At 41.9% G+C, this 19,248-nt stretch overlaps 1 protein-coding gene and 1 long non-coding RNA gene across 2 annotated transcripts; both read left to right on the forward strand.

The window, feature by feature from the left end:
* Window positions 1–3,147: 3,147 nt before the first annotated feature.
* PI3 (peptidase inhibitor 3) lies at window positions 3,148–4,840 on the forward strand. Its single transcript, NM_001135851.1, is given in 3 exon segments — window positions 3,148–3,294; window positions 4,147–4,422; window positions 4,656–4,840. Coding segments are annotated over 2 exon segments (354 nt in total). The 5' UTR covers window positions 3,148–3,215; the 3' UTR covers window position 4,422; window positions 4,656–4,840.
* A 3,327-nt stretch (window positions 4,841–8,167) lies between these two features.
* LOC134809193 (uncharacterized) lies at window positions 8,168–19,248 on the forward strand. Its single transcript, XR_010154292.1, has 4 exons — window positions 8,168–8,420; window positions 13,393–13,524; window positions 15,504–15,735; window positions 16,564–19,248. It is a non-coding gene; the product is annotated as an uncharacterized LOC134809193 (long non-coding RNA).

A 19,248-nucleotide genomic window follows, 5' to 3' on the forward strand; every position in this document is an offset into this window, starting at 1 on the left:
TTTTGAGTTTTATGACAAGTAGGTAATTCTAAATATTGTCACTGTGGACTTGTGTTGTTTATTCAACATTATTTTAATTATAGTCATATTGTGCATGGCTGTAATTCAGTTATTTTCACAATTGTATAATACTTCTTTGCATTAATATGTCATGACGTATTTATGCATTAATATGTCATGACGTATTTATCCAGTATTTTAGTATTGGTAATATGGACTGTTTCCAGTATGTTGTTGTTAAAAACAGTACTTTTATGAACATTATTGTGCATGTTTCTTGGTAAACATGTGGAAATATTTTCCTTAATTAAATCTTTAGGAGTGCAATTGCTGAATTATAGATTGTGTACACATTCAATTTTACTAGCTGATGTCAAACTGTTTTCAAATAAGTTTCACCAATATAGACTCTTATTAGTAATGCATAAAAGTTTCTTTTCTACTACAAAGCAATAAGAAAAGATAAACAACCCATTCAAATCTAAAATAAAAGTTGAAATTAAATAAATAAATAAATAAAAGGTAAGATACTTGAATATCCAGGATATTCAATATCAATATCAATATTCAATAAACAGGATAGCCAAATGGATAATAGAAATATTAAAAATGGGCCGGGTGCAGTGGCTCATGTCTGTAATCCTAGTACTTTGGGAGGCCAAGGCAGGTGGATCATCTGAGGTCAGGAGTTCGAGACAAGCCTGACCAACATGGTGAAACTGCAAAATATAAAAATTAGCTGGGCATGGTGGCATGTGCCTGTAATCCCAGCTACTTGGGAGGCTGAGGCAAGAGAATCACTTGAACCTGGGAGGTGGAGGTTGCAGTGAGCTGAGATTGTGCCATTGAACTCCAGCCTGGGCGACAAGAGCGAAATTCCATCTCAAAAAAAAAAAAAAAGGAATATTAAAAATGGGTCAGCTTCGCCAGTTATTAGGAAAGTGTAAATTCAAATCACAGGAAATCCCACAAGATGTCCACCTGAATGGCTAATGAAAAGGCAAATCATATCAAGCATTGGTGAGATTATGGAGCAAATGGAATGCTCACACATTGCTGATAGCAGTGTGAATTGGTACAATGATGTTGGAAAATTGATTGCAGTATTTATGACAGCTGGATGTATCTATACTCTGTGATCTGTACTCTGTGATCCAGCAATTCCATTCCTAACCATATATCCAAAATAAATGCATACCTATGTTCTGCAAGAGATACGTACAAGAATATTCATAGCAACACTATAATAGCTAAAACCTAGAAATATCCAATGTATATTGACAGTAGAATGAATATATAACATTTTTGGTATTTTTCATATAATAGAATACTGTACAGCAGTGAAAATGATGAACTACAGGTGTAGGCTTCAAAATGGATGACTCTCAAAAATACAATGTTGAGCAACATAAGCAGGACATATGAACACTATACCTTAGATTTCATTTACATACAAATTGAAAAAGTATACTAAACTGAATATATATTTCAGAATACAGACAGAAGTGGCATAACTATAAAGGAAAGCAAGGGCTAATTACCATAAAATCTTAGGAAGCAGTTATCTCTGGGGAGGAAGGAGAATGAAGCAATTGAGGAGAGGCATGGAGCATAGATATAGCAAATATTCTCCTCCTTTACCTGGCAGCTCATTTTAATGCTATTCTTTAAAGAATATAGGTATTTTCTGTGAGCTTTTTATTTGTTTGTATGGCTTATTGTACAATGAGCTTTTGTGTAAGGTAGCCAAAGGCTTCAACAGTCTGACATTCGTTTATGTCTCCCTCAGTTTCAGGCTTGGTGGGCATGTGGTCAGTCTAAATCGACAAGGGGTGGGGATTTCACCAGCTGAATTACTGTCCAATAATTAGTTTGTTACCTTCCCTGCCTTAACTCCACCTCAACTCAGTGACTTTCTTAACTCAGATTCTGTCCCTGACAATACCCAACTTCAGGATATTCATTTCTATTACTCAGAACTTTTGGTAACAATGACAGAATAGTAAGTCAGACTAGCTGAAGCAGAGGGCTGATTTATTGCCTCATAACCCAACCATGAGAAGGGTGTGTGAAGAACTGCTCTCAAGGTAAAGGAGGGAAGCCTGGCTGTGTCATCTGAATCTTCTCTCACCATCACTTCTCTCCTTGTCTCAGTGTATTAGGGTCGTTTTTCTCAGACAATTGATCTCCACCCCCAGACTTAGGTAACCACTTCTGGAATTCCCTGGTTCATATATATCACCTTTTCCAGAAGAAGGAACCCCCTTTTTCCCCTTTCATTACTCATTCAAATAAAATATGTTAATAGACCAGACCAAGTCTCACACACAACACACACACACACACACACACACACACACCTACCTGTGGTCAGGGGTCAGGCTTTCATGATTAGCAGTCCCCATTAGACTCACAAGTTGATGGTTCAAAGAGACAACAATTCTTCACAAGAAACAGGGTGCTGTTCAAAGAAGTGGGGAGGCATGCTGGACACACACACTGTAGATGTCCAATGTATACATGATACATGTTTTCTACTATTTTCTGATTATTTTCTCCCTACCACTGTGATTTCAAGGGCATCATCCCTCTTCAGACCTAGAATTCCACCTTCCAGTTACTTTCTTGATGCATCTGAAAGGCCGTCTCTGAAACAGCAAAGTGCAACAATTAGTCATTACGTATTCAAGGCAAATTTGTCTTACAGAGTTTTTTGCAGGACCAGGGAAGAAGGAAGGAAACGCCCAGTTTGATGCTGGGAGTGGTAAAATGATAAAGTAGATCTGGGTGGGGTTTGTAGCACCAGAGCATAATGGGGAAACACCTTGGTTTTGTAATCAAGACTGGATCTACCAGTGACTTGCTGAATAACCTTCGGTGATTCCTTTCTCTTCTTGGGTCTCACTGTATTTCAAAACATGAAGAATTTCATTGTAATGTTACCTAATAAGTGAGCCAGCACTTCTACTCTGTGAGAAAGTAGGAAAACTCTTGGGACAATCAGAGATGATGTGATGTAATGTCCATTAGTTCTTCCTGTGAATAATCCTGAGGGAAAGCCCCCAGGTCCCTCCCAGAATGGGGTGGATATTTCCCAATACAGCTAAGGAATTATCCTTTGTAAATACCACAGACCCGCCCCTGGAGCCAGGCCAAGCTGGACTGCATAAAGATTGGTATGGCCTTAGCTCTTAGCCAAACACCTTCCTGACACCATGAGGGCCAGCAGCTTCTTGATCGTGGTGGTGTTCCTCATCGCTGGGACGCTGGTTCTAGAGGCAGCTGTCACGGGAGGTGAGTGAACAGGTGACCTGCTGGGCTGGGTTGGACTAAGGGGAGACCCTCTGGGACACCCTGGGCCAGGACAGGGAGCACTTCTGAAGCAGTAGGCAGCACTGGAGCCCAGATTTCAGCTTTCTGTTCTTTGCCATCATATTCAGAAAAAATAGGACTTTGGCTGGTGGACTCCACGTGCTTTCCACCTCAGTGACTGAGATATCAGGACTGTTTGTGGAAATAATGTTGGTATGTGGCCTTGGCCTCAGATGTCAATACCTGTGCAGAATGTGCAATAAAATAATGAACTCCAGGATTTTAAACCTTGGGTGTGGACACAGTCCCCTGTTTCTCTGCCCCATAAAAGCACTGGAGTAATCAGTACTCTAAAAGGAGGTTAAGAAACAACAAGCCTTCAGGAATCATGTTGTTTGAGGACCCCCATTTTATAAGGAGGGAACCAAAATGTAGAAATGAGTGAGCAATTGCCAAGGTAATTCCCAGAGCCAGGATGGGGCTCAAGTCTCCTAGTATGTGGCTCAGGGTTCTTTCCTACTCCAATGCGCTTCCTAACAAATGACAATGTGTCCTCTTCACTGCTGGGTGTCACCCCAGTCTGACCACTGCTCCTGAGAGACTTGGAGTGGAGGAAGGGGGAAGAAACAAATACTCAAGGGAACTCTGGTCCTGTAGACCCCCCCAAAAAAGGAAGAGCCTTCCAAGAGTGTAGCTCCCCCAGGTGTACCTTCCCTACTCAGGTCATGGTTTGAGGATGCTGCAGTAAGCAGTGGATGGACCCAGAGGAAAGACATGGCAGCTGAAGCAGGGGCTTACTGGGTATAAATGTGGGCTTGTTTCTTCTTTTAACAGTTCCTGTTAAAGGTCAAGACACTGTCAAAGGCCGTGTTCCATTCAATGGACAAGATCCCGTTAAAGGACAAGTTTCAGTTAAAGGTCAAGATAAAGTCAAAGCGCAAGAGCCAGTCAAAGGTCCAGTCTCCACTAAGCCTGGCTCCTGCCCCATTATCTTGATCCGGTGCGCCATGTTGAATCCCCCTAACCGCTGCTTGAAAGATACTGACTGCCCAGGAATCAAGAAGTGCTGTGAAGGCTCTTGCGGGATGGCCTGTTTCGTTCCCCAGTGAGGTGAGCACTAGCTGGAGAAAGAGGAGACCCCTGAAGACACAAAAGAAGGCTGAGCGGTGGGGAAGCATCCCAGGTTGGTGGGAGGGAGGTTGTGGGAGGTGACAGAAAGACTGGGAGACTGAGGGGTCTGAGAGGCTATAACCAGAGTGCCTAGAAGGATGATCTGTCTTCCTCACTGCCTCTGAGTGCTTTGATGTGCTGACTCTCACCTCTGATACTCTTCTCTTCCACAGATGGAGCCTGTCCTTGCTGCACCTGTGCCATCCCCAGAGCTACAGGCCCCATCTGGTCCTAAGTCCCTGCTGCCCTTCCCCTTCCCACACTGTCCATTCTTCCTCCCATTCAGGATTCCCAAGCTTGGAGCTGCCTCTCTCATCCACTTTCCAATAAAGAGTTCCTTCTGCTCCACTTGTTTCTGGTTCCTATGACTTCTGGGCTCCTGGATGCTTTGGGGAAATGGATGCAGAATTGGGACTTCTTCTCTCCAGTGAAGAGGGGAAAGGGTCCCACGGTGAAAGAGAGCAGGGCGGGGGGAGGAAACAGGAGGCCCATTGCTAGGGCTTCATATTACAAATCCAATAATCAGCCCCAGTGCTGCCAGCTCCTTTTCACCAGGAAATGGAAACATGGAAATCTTGCCTTTGGCCAAGGACCAGGAAAAACACAAAACACAAAAAATAAATAAACATTACATAAACCATAAGCAGGTCTTTTTTTTCCAATCCACCATCAGTCCTGACCTGGCTACTGTCGGCCTTGCCAGTGTGACCAGCCAACCCTTATGGCTGCAACTACAGCTCCCCACTTCCTTCTCATTAATGTTTCCCAGGAATCTATATCTTTTCAACACCACATAGAAAGGATGATGTTACAGATGCTGCGAAATTCCTGCTCTTTAGAATTTCACTGGTTTATGCCTGAGATTCCTCCATGATGTAGCATTCCGTTAGGTTAAGCAATATTCTCTTCCAGATTTCTGTTTTAAGATGTGAATGAGGAGGCGAGATACACTAAGTCCTTCATACTATGGTGTCAGAGGTTTGGGTGAATAGCATTCTCTGGAGACATACATGTTAGGGGCAGGGCAGACTTGAGTAGTGGAGAAAGGGGCAGGAATATGAGCAACCTCATGGCTCTCCTGTTGACCCACTCTTCCCACTGCAATTGCACAAGGAAACTCTCAGAGAAGGCCACAACCCCCAGGAGGGGAGCAGCCTGGGTGAAGGGGAATAAGCACAGGCTTGACAGTCAGGTGATCTGAGCACTGGCTTTGCCTCCCCACGTATTGGGTGACCTCTGGCAAATGTATGTCCCCCTTCCAGGCCTCAGAGGTCTATTTCAGTTGAGGGGGTAAGGTATAATTATTCTGCAAAGGAAGGTCTAATCCTGCCACTCTGGGATATGAAACAGCTCTTCTTTGTGTATTGGGTTCTTGCTCTGAGATGACATGGGGAGCAGAGGCTTGGGGTGAGACAATGTGGATCCCTGCACCACTTTGCCCCATCCACGAGCATCTGAGCCATGATTTTTCCCTATTGTTCAGGGGCTAGTCCGAACAACTGTAGGGCTTTGACACTAGGGTGTCTTGGAGTACAGGTGACAACAGTACCCAAACTTCTGACTTGACAAATACAAAATACATCATTGGAGGAAATAATGGTTTCTGTTTTTTAATATTTACTCTATTTCCTATACCTAGTAGATTACATGTATTGTCACTTATTTTTCATAAGTCCCTTTCAGATGGCCATTACACATATTTTATTTTCTAATTTTGTAAAAAGATTGAAGCTAAGAGAGATTAAATAACCATTAAAAGCCACAAGGTTAGTAAGTGATAGCAAATGATATTTTTATTATATGCTAGCAACAATCAGTTAGACATGCTGCACTTTCTATTATTAATATCAACAAAATCACACCATTGCTATAAATAAACAAGAGAGATGCAGAGCTTTAGAAAAGAAATCTATGTAACTTTTCAGAGGCATATAAAAATGCTTGAATATACACATACTCACAATACATGAATATGCACATATCACAATACATGAAGACTATGTGGTGAAGATGTCACTATTTACTCAATATTTAATATTTATTTAATTTATCCCTAAGGTGTATTATACCCAAAATCCATTTTTAATATGGTGTGGTTATGGAGGTTAAGGGAACTTGAAACCATACTTAAGTTTATGGGGAAGCATAAATTCTTGTGAATAGGCGTAGATGTTTACAAATGAAGATTAACCCTAGGGCTCTGGAACCTCCTAGACTTAAAAAAAAGTTTTGCAAAGTAACAATAATCAATATGTTGTTTTTATTAGAAGAATAGTCAGGTTGAGAAATCAATAGAAAACAAAACAAAACCCAGAATCAGGCCTCATTATATCTAATTCAGGTAAAGATCAATGTCAAGTTCCAAAACAATGAAGAAAACTTGAATTTTTTAAGAAACAAGATTCAGACGGTAGGTTCACTATTTACAAAAACAAAAGAACTAACTCTGGTCTGAATTCAGGCAAAGATTAAGCCACTGAGAGAGAAAAATTGAAAGGTTCCAAAAAGACACTTTCTTTTCACTCAGGAAGCAGGCCAGGATGACAGTCCATGCCTAGCAAGGTAGCTGAGCAACTCAAGATCTCACAGAAACCAGTGGTATCTTCCATCCAGGATTTGCTGTGGAACAGAGACTGTAATTCCTTTCATGTTCAATCAGGCAGGGACACATCTCCCAGGAAGACCCTGCCATTTGGAATAGTCCTCTGACTGCAGTAGGAGAGGGTGGAGCTGATACTGGGCCCCTCAGGATCCGCTGTGGCGCAGTGGCTGGAGATCCCGATCTCATTGGCTTAGAAGGAGTGCACATCTTCCAGCAAGTTCCTGCGGAGACGTAATAGTTTCCTGATTCCAGCAGAAGGAGCTGAAGCTGGGAATGGCCCCCCCTTGGGATCTGCTGTGGGATGGAGGCTGGAGAGTCCATCTTGTTGGCCAAGACAAGTACATATCTCCCTGCAAGTCTCAGCACCGAAAGGATAGTTCAATTACAGCAGGAAGTGTCAGAGCTGAGACTGGATCCCATCTCGACCTGCTGTGCAACAGAGGTTGGCAAGCCTGTCAGGGAGGCTTAGGATCTTAGGCTATGAGATATGTGTGAGTCTCTCTCTGGGTTGTTGTGTGAGCAGCTCTGAGCTGGGACCTCAGCTGATGGAGGCTAGAGCTGAATCACAAGGCAACTTTCAGATTCACTGCCCAGTCAGTGAGCAGAAGGGCCTTTCTGCCAAAGCCCTAGTGTGTATGATTCATTCTGGACCCCACAGCAGATGGGTTTGATTGCAGGGTCAAGGCCAAATGTAACCAAACCCCTGAATGGGCCATTTCTGGGATTGAACTCTGGAGCCAGCTCAGTGGATCCGCCACGTGGGTGTTGGTCTGCACTCTCAATATGACCCTCCAAGGTCTTGGGCTCCACAAGAGTTTCACAAACTTCCCCCTGAATCCAGATCCAGAGGCTCCCACAGAGAGACTTTGGACTGTGGATGAGTGTAGAATTCTTGTCATTCTGGTGGGACATGAGCAGGTGCCTTCTATTTCACCATCTTGGTTATGTCATTCCTTCCTCAGCAGTTTTTTTGGTCGATTTTGCAAAGCTTTAAGTTTTACAGTGGGGCTGGAAACAGCAGGAGAGTGTGAGTTCCAGCCCTGGGATTTGTTGTTTGCTCCCTTTTCACTGACAGGTATTTTGTATTTTTGGCATTCTTTGTTTTCAAGTTATGTTGAGGCTGTGGTTTTGTTTAGAAATTTCTTGGTGGTGGTGTTATTTTATACCTCTTGGGGAGGAGATTGTGGAAGTTACTTATTCTTCCTCTTCTGCCTTCTATTGTCTTCAACTACCCCAAAAAAATCTCCTGGAAACTACTCTCTGAAAGAAGTTGGAGAAAAATTATTAATGCACTTGAAGGAGATCAAGAAAAAAGAAAGTGTGAGTAATGTTTTGTGTGAGTTGGAAAGAAGCTATTTTTCTTGCTTCCATTTCATTGCTTCCCTCTGCAATAATTCTGGGTGTGATCCATGCATTGGATGTGTCCTCTAGACTCAAACCAGATTTCAAAAGCAGATATGGGATACCAGTTCTCCTAACTTCCCAAGCAATGAGAGGTGCTGTTACTAGGGAAGACAGCCTTGTCCAAGGAGTGCCGGAACCAGACAAGGGCTTGGAGACCCAAGACCTCAAAGAGAGGTACAAGGCCCCAACATGTTTCACTTTGCTGCCCCTGCATGGCCTCCCTAGAGATATTGACACCTGATTAACAAATCTTGAATGGCATAAGGGACAACAAAATGACTGTGGGGAGATGTCATTTCCCTCCTTACTTTATCACGATTGCACAGACCCCTGAAGGGAGAAATGCATTTCCTAATTTCACTCAGTAAGTCAAACCCAGAAAAGAACTGGTTCTCTGATTCCCAGACATGGGTTCGTTGTACAATTGTCTGAAAATAGCTGACTTGATCAAATTGTTTCAAATGTAATTTCTATAATTCCAATTGATGCCTCAGTATTTGTCTCCTAATACTTGGAGTCTTTCATTGTTTTCCAATTGTTTAGAATTTCAAAGGAAATTATTAATTAATAGAAATAAGGAATTCACAGCATGATGAGGGCCCAATTTGGGAGATGCGACTTTGGACCCAGTATCTTTTTTTTTTTTTGCAACATCTAAGCTTGGTCCTGCCCACCTAGGAGGCTGTGTAACTGGGCAGAGAAAGGAGTCTTTCTACCCATGTTAACTTATCCAGCTTCAAGTCCCTTCCAGGTACCCTCTGTCCTCCGATTCCCTTCTGGAATTCAGGAACAGGTAGTACTGTGTCACCTCCCAGACCTAAGTCTTACTCCTAACAGACCTGGATAAGTTCCCTGTTCTCACTAACCTCAGTAACACCATCTGGAAAAGAGAAGGCCTAAGCACGTGGAGTTTTTGAGCCCCTCTAACAGAGCCTCCAAACTACCTAGAGCAAGCTTGTCCAACTTGTGGCCTGCAGGCTGCATGTGGCCCAGGATGGCTTTGAATATGGCCCAACACAAATTCATAAATGAGTTTCTTTGTGATTTTTTTTAGCTCATCAGCTATCGTTAGTGTTAGTGTATTTTATGTGTGGCCAAAGATAATTCTTCCAATGTGGGCCAGGGAGGCCAAAAGATTGGACACCCCAGGCCAGGCGCAGTGGCTCACGCCTGTAATCCCAGCACTTTGGGAGGCCAAGGCTGGCCGATCATGAGGTCAGGAGATCGAGACCATCCTGGCTAACACAGTGAAACCCCGTCTCTACTAAAAATACAAAAAATTAGCCGGGCGTGGTGGCGGGCGCCTGTAGTCCCAGCTGCTTGGGAGGCTGAGGCAGGAGAATGGCGTGAACCCAGGAGGCGGAGTTTGCAGTGAGCCAAGATTGCACCACTGCACTCCTGCCTGGGCGACAGAGCAAGACTCCAGCTCAAAAAAAAAAAAAAAAAAAAAAAAAAGATTGGACACCCCTGACTGAGAGCTTTCTAAGGAGAAATTTGACTATGTGGGTAACTTTTGGGAGGAAGTCATAAGAAGGGGAAAAATGACTGGATTTGGGGTCCACCTGGCACATTTAAGTCCTCTAAAATGCCATTTGAGTGAGTCACAGTGGCTTAATGAGCTTAGCAGACATCAAGTTTTCAATTACAAGAGAAGACATATATTCTCTGCTCTCCTCCCTTTGTTTCCACCATCTGGATCCAATAATCCAAAACCCAGCAGGGTTCTGGCTTCTTGTCTGAGGCCAGCAGCCCTCTGCTCATCCCTGAGGCTTTACGGTGATTCCCAAGACGGAACGATAGAGCAGCCACCGGTCAGCTTCAGGAAAACTCAAGCCACTTCTCATGCCCTGTCTAGAACTGAGACAGAGAGACTCTCCTCCAACCAGTCATGTGGGTCAGCCATCTCAAGGGTGAGCAGGTGTCAGCCCTAGGAGGTAAAAACAGGCACCCAGTGTTTATCAGCTCTTAGCATGTCCCCTGATTACACAGCCTTCCATCCAATTTAGAACAGGAAGTATCCCTTGACATTATCACGAACCACCTTCTCACATTAAGGAGGAGAAAACTGAGTCCCAGAGAGGAGAATGAAGGTCTTTCAGTCACAGAGTGCTCCGTAGCCTTGCTGGGCCTAGAACTAAGATGTAGCACTAACTTCCTAATAAGGTCACTTTGATGGATCCACTTGATCTGGGCCATGAAAGGTCGTCCATTGGATTGAGCCTGACAGCCTAGGGTGATGGAACAGCATAAGGTAATGTGTGAAAGCAAAAACAAAGAGAAGACACTGCAGATGGAAGCAATCTGGCTGAGATAATTTTCTACAACTCTGTGACAAGTCAGCTATTCTCAGTGGAATTTTCAGCGCCCCCTTATTCTCTCATTTTAATTATCTTAACTTTCTGTATTTTTTATTCTTATCTCACACGTTTCAATAAAATAGCTTTATAGTATCTTTTAGCCTCTTTCATTGTGGAAAGGGCTGTAGGAGTTTTAGAGACAATCTTTCTACCTCATTCATTTTTACGTTTGTTAGAACTGAATTCCAGAGATAGGAAAGAATTCGCCTAGTTTTTAGCAAATCCACTGTGATACCAAAAAAAAAAAAAAAAAAAAAAAGCCATGGAAGGCCAGGCGTGGTGGCTCATGCCTGTAATCCCAGCACTTTGGGAGGCCAAGGTGGACGGATTACTTGAGGTCGGGAGTTTGAGACCATCCTGGCCAACATGGTGAAACCCTGTCTCTACTAAAAATAGAAAAATTAGCCAGGCATGGTTGCAGGTGCCTGTAATCCCAACTACTCAGGAGGTTGAGGCAGGAGAATTGCTTGAACCGGGGAGGCGGAGGTTGCAGTGAGCTGAGATCGCGCCACCGTATTCCAGCCTGGTGACAGAGCGAGACTCCATCTCAAAAAGAAAAAAAAAAAAAATGCAAAGGAAACATGATGAATTCTGAATTTGTATTTAGTTTTCAGTGAGACGGTAGAGGTTTCATATTGATTCAGATGTTAACCTTTCCCCAGTGACTGCTTTTTAATACCCTTTGCTTCCTTTCTTATTGGATTGTCCAGATTATTTCAATCTATTTGTAGGAGTGCTTATTATTTAAATACGATTCACTATTTGCTTTTATACATTAACAAATATTTTTCTGGTGAGTTGTTAACTACAGTCATGGGTCACTTAGTGACAAGTGATATGGTCTCAGAAATGGGTTGTTAGGTGATTTTGTGGCTTAGTTATGCAATGCATGATTGTATTCTTTTCCTTTGCTTGTATCATATTTTCCCTTCCAAATATTATCAATTTTTATAAAGTCAAATTTTTATCATTCTCAGGAATTCCTCAAACCAGCATTTTACAAAAAAAAAAAAAAAACCAAAGAAAAAAACAAAAACCTCACCAGACTTTTAGGACAACTGGAGTCTTGGTGGTCCACTCTATGATGTTCTTGTATCTTGCACCTTGCAAGAGCATCATAGGGTGGACTTACAGGAACCTAGATGTATAGCTTACTACACAGCTAGGCAATATGGTATAGCCTATTGTTCCTAGGCTACAAACCTGTACACTATGTTATTGTACTGAACAGTGTAGTCAATTGCAACTCAATGGTAAGTACTTGTGTATCTAAACATATCTAAATGTAGAAAAGGTACAGTAAAAATATGGTATAAAATATTTAAAAATAGCATACCTGTATAGAGGACTTACCATGAATGCAGCTTGAAGGTCTGAAAGTTGATTGGTCTTGTGAATCATTAAGTGAATGGTAAGTGAATGTCAAGAACTAGGACATTGCTGTCCATTACTGTAGATGTAAACATTATACACTTAGACTACACAAAATTTATTTAAAAGTTTTCTTTCTGCAATAATAAGTTAACCTTAACTTAGTATAAAATCTTTATACACTTTTTTATTTTTAATTTTTTCACTCTTTAGTAGTAAAATTTAGCTTAAAACACAAACATTGTACAGCTACCCAAAAATATTTTTTAAAATATCCTTATTCTATAGGCTTTCTTCCTTTTAAATTATTATTTTTTCCTTTTAAAACTTTTTTTTTGGCCAGACGTGGTGGCTTATGCCTGTAATCCCAGCACTTTGGGAGGGTGAGGCAGGTGGATCACGAGTTCAGGAGGTCGAGACCATCCTGGCTAACACGGTGAAACCCCGTCTCTACTAAAAAATACAAAAAATTTGCCGGGCGTGATGGTGGGCGCCTGTAGTCCCAGCTACTCAGGAGGCTGAGGCAGGAGAATGGCATGAACCTGGGAGGTGGAACTTGCAGTGAGCCCAGATCCTGCCACTGCACTCCAGCCTGGGCGACAGAGCAAGACTCCACCTCCAAAAAAAAAAAAAAAATACAAAAAAAACTAAAACACAAACACATAATAGCCTAGGCCTGTACAGGGTCAGGATCATCACTATCACTGTCTTCCACCTCTACATCTTGCCAGAATCGTCAATATCACTGTTTTCCACCTCTACATCTTGCCAGGATCATCAATATCACTGTCTTCCACCTCTACATCTTGCCACACTGGAAGGTCTTCGGGAGCAATAACACACATAGAGTTGTCACCTCCGGTTATAACAATGACTTCCTCTGGAATACAGACTGAAGAAACTGCCTGGGACTGTTTTGCAGTTGACTTATTTTTTAATAAGTAGAGGATGGACACTATAATAATGATAAAAAGTATAGTATAGTAATTATAGTAACATAGTCGTTTACTATCATTCTGAAGTATTATGTACTGTGCATGATTGCATGCTATATGTTTATATGACTGGCAGTGGAGTACACTTGTTTACTCCAGCATCACCTCAAACATGTGAGTAGTGCCTTGTACTGTGACATTACCACAGCTATGACATTACTAAGTGATAGGAATTTTTCAGCTCCATTATAGTTTTATGAGAGCACCATCACATATGCGGTTCGTTGCTGACTAAAACATTGCCTCATGCTGGAGAAGAGTATCCGATCATAGTTGCTGCTTTGAGTCACTCCAGGGAGATCTAAAATTCCAGGTGGGAGCATTGTGTCTACTGAGCATGTTTAGAGATGGGAAATAATTTGCCTAAATTTGTGATACAGGAAATGAAATGATAACATGATAATTTTTAACTTGTGTTTAGTGATGAACAAGGCGGTACACTTTTCATATTGATTCATGTGTTAACGTTATTTTTCCCTGTGTACTGTCTTTTCATACCCTTTGCTCTTTTTTCTACTAGGTGTCCATAATATTTCAAGCGATTTGTAAGAGTGATTCTTATACAAAGAAAACCCAACTCTTGCTCTCATACATTTAAAAATTTTTTTCTGGTTGGTTGTTAACCATTTTTTTAGCTAGATTATGTATTTTAACCTTACAAAGTTTTTCAATTTCTATAAAGTCAAAAATTTTAAATATTCTTACAAAAATATTCTCCAGTTGGGTATTTTACCAGAAAAATAAAAATTCGCCAGACTTTGAGAGTAGCTAGAGTTATGGTGTCCTTGTGAATGTAAATCTCCCAAGGTATTCTTATAAAGCCATATCATTACACAGAAGAATGAGAAAACCTCAGAAACATCATTTCTTCAACAAAATCTGAAGTCAGAGAACAGTAAAAACTTCAAATTATACAGAAAGAACATCTGATTTTCAATGGAGAGCTCTCTTGAACTTCTGCCTCTGCCCTTTTCAAAGGAAACAGTGGGGTCCAGAAATATGTGTGTAAAGAATAGGAGAGCCTATGATTGAAACAAACTCATTCCCAGGAGGATGTCCACATATGAAAATGCAGAGAAAGAGTCCTGGAGGCTCAGAGCATTTGCTAGACTTTCTGTGTGCTGGTGTGCAGTCCTTGCTGCTGTTAACACTTTACTAGGGTGCATTTGTCACAAGGAATGAACCAGTATTGATACATTATTAACTAAAGTCCAGACTTTGTTCATATTGCCTTTGCTGTTACCAAGGTTCTTTTTGTTTCAGGAGCCCATCCAGGACAATGTGGATTATAATTAGTGGTCATGTCTTCTTAGGCTCCTCTTGGTTGTGACAGTTGCACACATTTTCCTTGTTTTTGAAGACCTTGACAGTTTTGAGGAGTACTGCTCAAGTATTTTATAGAATGTCCCTCAACTGAGATTTGTCTGATGTTTTTCTCATACTGGGGTTGTGGTTTTTTGGAGGAAAACATCAGAGGTAAAGTGCCCTTCTTATCATGTAATATCCAGGGTACTGACTTCAACACGATTTACTATTGATGATGTTGACCTAGATGACCAGTCTGAGGCAGTGTTCGTCAAGTTTCTACACTGAAAAGTCAACTTTTCCCCCTATCCTTGCATACTATACTCTTTGAAAGGAAGTCACTGCACAACCATATGTAAGATATTCCTTAAAGGGGAAGTATCTAAATAAATTGGTTGGAATTATTCTATAAAAATGATAGATAATTATAATTATTGATGTCAGATAATTGTTTATTATCCCTCATTTATTTACTTACTCAATTGTTTATTTATATCAGTGTGGATTCATAGATATTTATTACATACATTGGTTATAACTTGTTTTGTTGCTGAAACAGTAACAAGGACACTTTTGAACATTAAAAGCCACAATTCTCAGTAAAGATATTAGTTATAAGTATGTAAGCACTATATAGCACAGAAAACACTTTATAAAGAAGAAAATATGAGATACACCAAGGAGATATAGATAAAAACACAGTAACAGTAGGAGAATTGAACACACTGTATTGGTACAAGACAAACCAAGTGGACAAAAAAGTAAACAAGGATACAGAGGACACACCCAGGCCTTAAATACTTATATCAACAAAAATGAAATAAGAAGTGTAAATAAATCAAATTTTCAACAAAAGAAGAAAAAGAGAGAATAAGGCCAAAAAAAAGCAATAATAAAGATAAAAGCAAATTTTTGAGGTCAAGAAGAGACAAACAGTAGCTCTAATTAATAGATTTAAATGTTGTTTTTGAAAAAATTACAAAATAGGTGAACCATTTGCTGCTATAGTCAAGATGAAAAGGAGTGAAGAACAGCTAAATAAAATCAAGTATAATGGAGGGAATCACCACCAAAAGAGGGAAAAAAGAAAGCCCTGAGACTCCTTTGTAGACCAGGTTCCTTTCTCACCTCCTGGCTGCTGTGCTGACCCCCAAGTTCCTGAGGATGAGGAGGCTGAGCAAGGGACAAGGCCACTGGTTGTCATCTGTCTGGGCATTGGGTAAGGGCTCCTATTCTGTATCTTCCCTAACATACAGCAGGGGCTGTGGATTTCAAGGATCATGGTGAATAATGTTTTAGCTTTACTAAGCAGGGCTCCAGACAAACATCATAATAATTAAAGGGCAGACTCTCTAAGTAGCATGTCTGCTTAGTCAAAAGAAGAGATTTATTCTAAATTTTTAGCAGGATACCCTGTCCTGAGTAGGGCATAGTTACACCCAGGAACGAGAATGTGAGTCCTACCACCAGGTAAGCCACTGACATCAGCAGTGATCGTAGCTGAAGGTGGGAGACTTTAAAATGAGAATACAGGAGGGTGATGATGAGAACCAGCTGCCACCCACACAACAACTGCAGAGGCCACAGCTGTTGTGTACCCCCTTCCCTTCCACCTTCTTATGGTTTATCTCAGAGGGAGAGCCCATCAGAGCCTGGGAGAAGCTTCCCAAAGTGTGTGGAGCCCGGATCCCAGCAGTGCCAGGGGTGCACTGTGGCTGACAGAGGTACTGCTTGGATCCCCCTTCAAGGAGCACCTTGTTGCCCAGCTGCATGGAGTGTGGTTAGCTAATTGCTGCCAGCCACTGCTCGACCTCAGGCACAACCTCAGTTTTTGAGCTGAGATCACACAGAACCAGGGCCCTCCAGCCAAAGGCAAAGTAAGGCTGTAGTATGAGATTCTACCCTTCATGCCCAATGTTGAACTTCTCTTATAAAAAATTCTTGCTCTTGCTCCAGAGCTTCCTGTTGGGCTGACAGAGATGTCGTCAGGACAGTTTGGCAATAGCATCCTTTGCCTAATCCTGCTTCCTCACCTTTACTTTCACAGGTGTGACCTCACAAGGCAACTTGCATTCTTAACTCTGTCTCAGCCCCTGAGAACCCTGAGCTTGTTGGATATCCCAACCTGCAAAACACAGCTCACAGATTTCTGAGAAGCCTGAAGATTCAGGATCAGGACCATAGTAAGATATGAGTGTCTAGGTAGCATGACAACAGCCAGAACCACTTCTCAACAATTGTGTGATGTGTACACAGCTGCTGCAGTCCTGGACACTCATCACTGCCACCCATGACTCTGGAATTGGGTATTGCTGTGGACAACAATACTACTTTGTTCTGGGAAAGAATGCCCCTTCATCCTTGCTTCTTTGAGTCACTCAATGGAGATCCAAGGTGACATATGGGAGCATTACATTTGCTGAGCATGTTTGTGCAGCCCTAGGCCTCAAGGGTGAAGGAAAGTGCCCCCTGTTTTGTTCTGTTTTTGCAGTAGGAACCCAGCTCTGTCACTCAGCAAGTCTCAAAGATGGCCTTAAATAGGGAGATCCCACAACATAACAAGGGAGTTCCACATAGTGGACAGTCAAAAGCATGGACACATCTCCCATACCGTGGATCTTCCTAGGGTTCCAAACTCCCCTTGAAACTTACACATTGGCAGGTATAAAGTGAACAGCATAATTGTTCACCTCTGGAAATGGAAGGGACACTCCCTAATCACCATGGAAATATTCCTAAGAATGTGCCTTTTCTTATTGGGCAGAAGGCCAGATATCTTTTTTTAATCAGTTTCTTCAATGGCAGTAATTTATTTCACAAGGTCACCTTTAATGGGCCTGACCCATTTTTCTGCCTATATTTTAATCACAGGCTGCATCTTCAGCTTCTCCACACTAGATGATACCTTATCCTCCCAGCCTACTGTTTAGTGTTTTTATGGGCACGCTCATTCCTCAACAATACTGGTCCCACAGTCTTTTTCTCTCCAATCACAACAGAGCATACCACTGCTGCCTCCAGGCATGGCAACACCATGTCTGGCCACCAACATTGCCAAATTGGACACCACTTCCACTCTCCTCCCTGGAAATAGATGCTGTAGCCATTTATGCCACTGCTGCCGGAGTAAACTCTCACTTCCTACCACCTCCATGTCTGCTTTTTTCTATCACCAATTCTCAGTCCATTGCAGTGTATACCTCTGACTGTGTGAACCGGTGCATATGCACATGTGGAGGCTGCCAAGAAGTCAGAGAAACAGGCATGTGGACTTTGCAGCTTCTGCTGGGAATGGTGTTTGTAGGCTTAGAGGCTAAGACAGGAAAGTTGCCCACACAACCATTCTCATCCGATTGTGAGCACTGGAGCACCTACTATGCCCCTCCTTTCCTTCACTCTGTGTTCTAGCCTCAGCTTATGACCTACAGTTTTAATCAACTGTAAAAAGGAAATGGAGATTGGCAATAGTAGGGACTTCACCGCCTCTTGCCTGGATTCTCTAATCCACTTACTTCCTTGAAAAGGCATTTACAATTCTGTAATCATGAGGGGAGATCAAGAATTATGAGAAAGATGAGAAGTTCAGGGGCTGCATGATATTACTGAAATTACACAGAGACTCTAAAATGGTAAATCAATGCTCAGAATTTGCATTGCAGTCAGAAAAGATATGGTTATTCTGGGATAGCTCCACTGCTACCATGTTCCTCCTAGAGGCATAATGTTCTCTAACAAAACAGTTTTTGCTGAGACTGGAAACACTGATAACATATTTGCAGGCTGTGTGTGCTCCATGGGGGTTGAAAGCGGGGATCACTAATGATAATTTTTGAACAACCTTCTTAGGCCTTCCTTGTCCAGTACCTCCTGGGATGGGGACACTCTGTTCTAGCTAGCCATGTGTGTCTGTCTTTTGGAGTCCAGAGTGATAAGCATCATGCACAAGTACCAGGTGCTTCTCAGCTTGTAACAGATTCCAACTTTTCTTGAATTTGAAGTTGGAAACTCCCTTTGAAATATCCAGACAAAACCCCCCATCTTGTGGATGGGAAAACCGGAATCCAGGGATCCATCAAAGTTTAATCTAGAAATCAGGGGCAGAGCTGGGGCTGGGAACTATCTGTTCTAATATGATGTCATTCCCTTTGGTAGAATGTTGAAAAAGCAGGAGGATTCATTAGCCTTTCAAAAAAGATTAGTTGAGGGGTTAATTTCCCAAAAAGCACAGTGACAATAGGAATTCCAGGAAAATAGAATAATCCAAGCCAAAGTGTGGAATCAAAGAAAAATATAGATTTGAGGAGACCCCAAAGAAGTCAGCAACTCAACTATAAAGTAACCCTCCACAATATGCTAATTCTGCCACCATCCAGGTCTTCCGCATCACCTTGGTGTTCTCACTTGCGGTGTGCCCACTGCACGAGCTTTCTGCTATTCTACTGCACATTCACAGCTCACTTGGAAGAAACTTTAGTAAGATTCTTGGAATCTTTCTCACAGCAGGAAGAGTCCTAAGAGACCGAGCTACTCCTTTTACAATAATTGAGACACAGACCGCTGGCAAATGAAATTTGCCCCAAATTTGGAAGACCATCTCATAGGAATGACAACAAAAGACTCATGTGTTTGTTTTAACTTGGTGTGGTTTTATTTAATTATGGGGGTAGTTTTATTTATTTTCAAATATGTAGTAGCTACTTGCATTACTTTTTAATAAACCACATGTTCATGG

Source organism: Pan troglodytes, chromosome 21 (genome assembly GCF_028858775.2).
Source record: "Pan troglodytes isolate AG18354 chromosome 21, NHGRI_mPanTro3-v2.0_pri, whole genome shotgun sequence".
Classification (NCBI taxonomy): Eukaryota; Metazoa; Chordata; class Mammalia; order Primates; family Hominidae; genus Pan; species Pan troglodytes.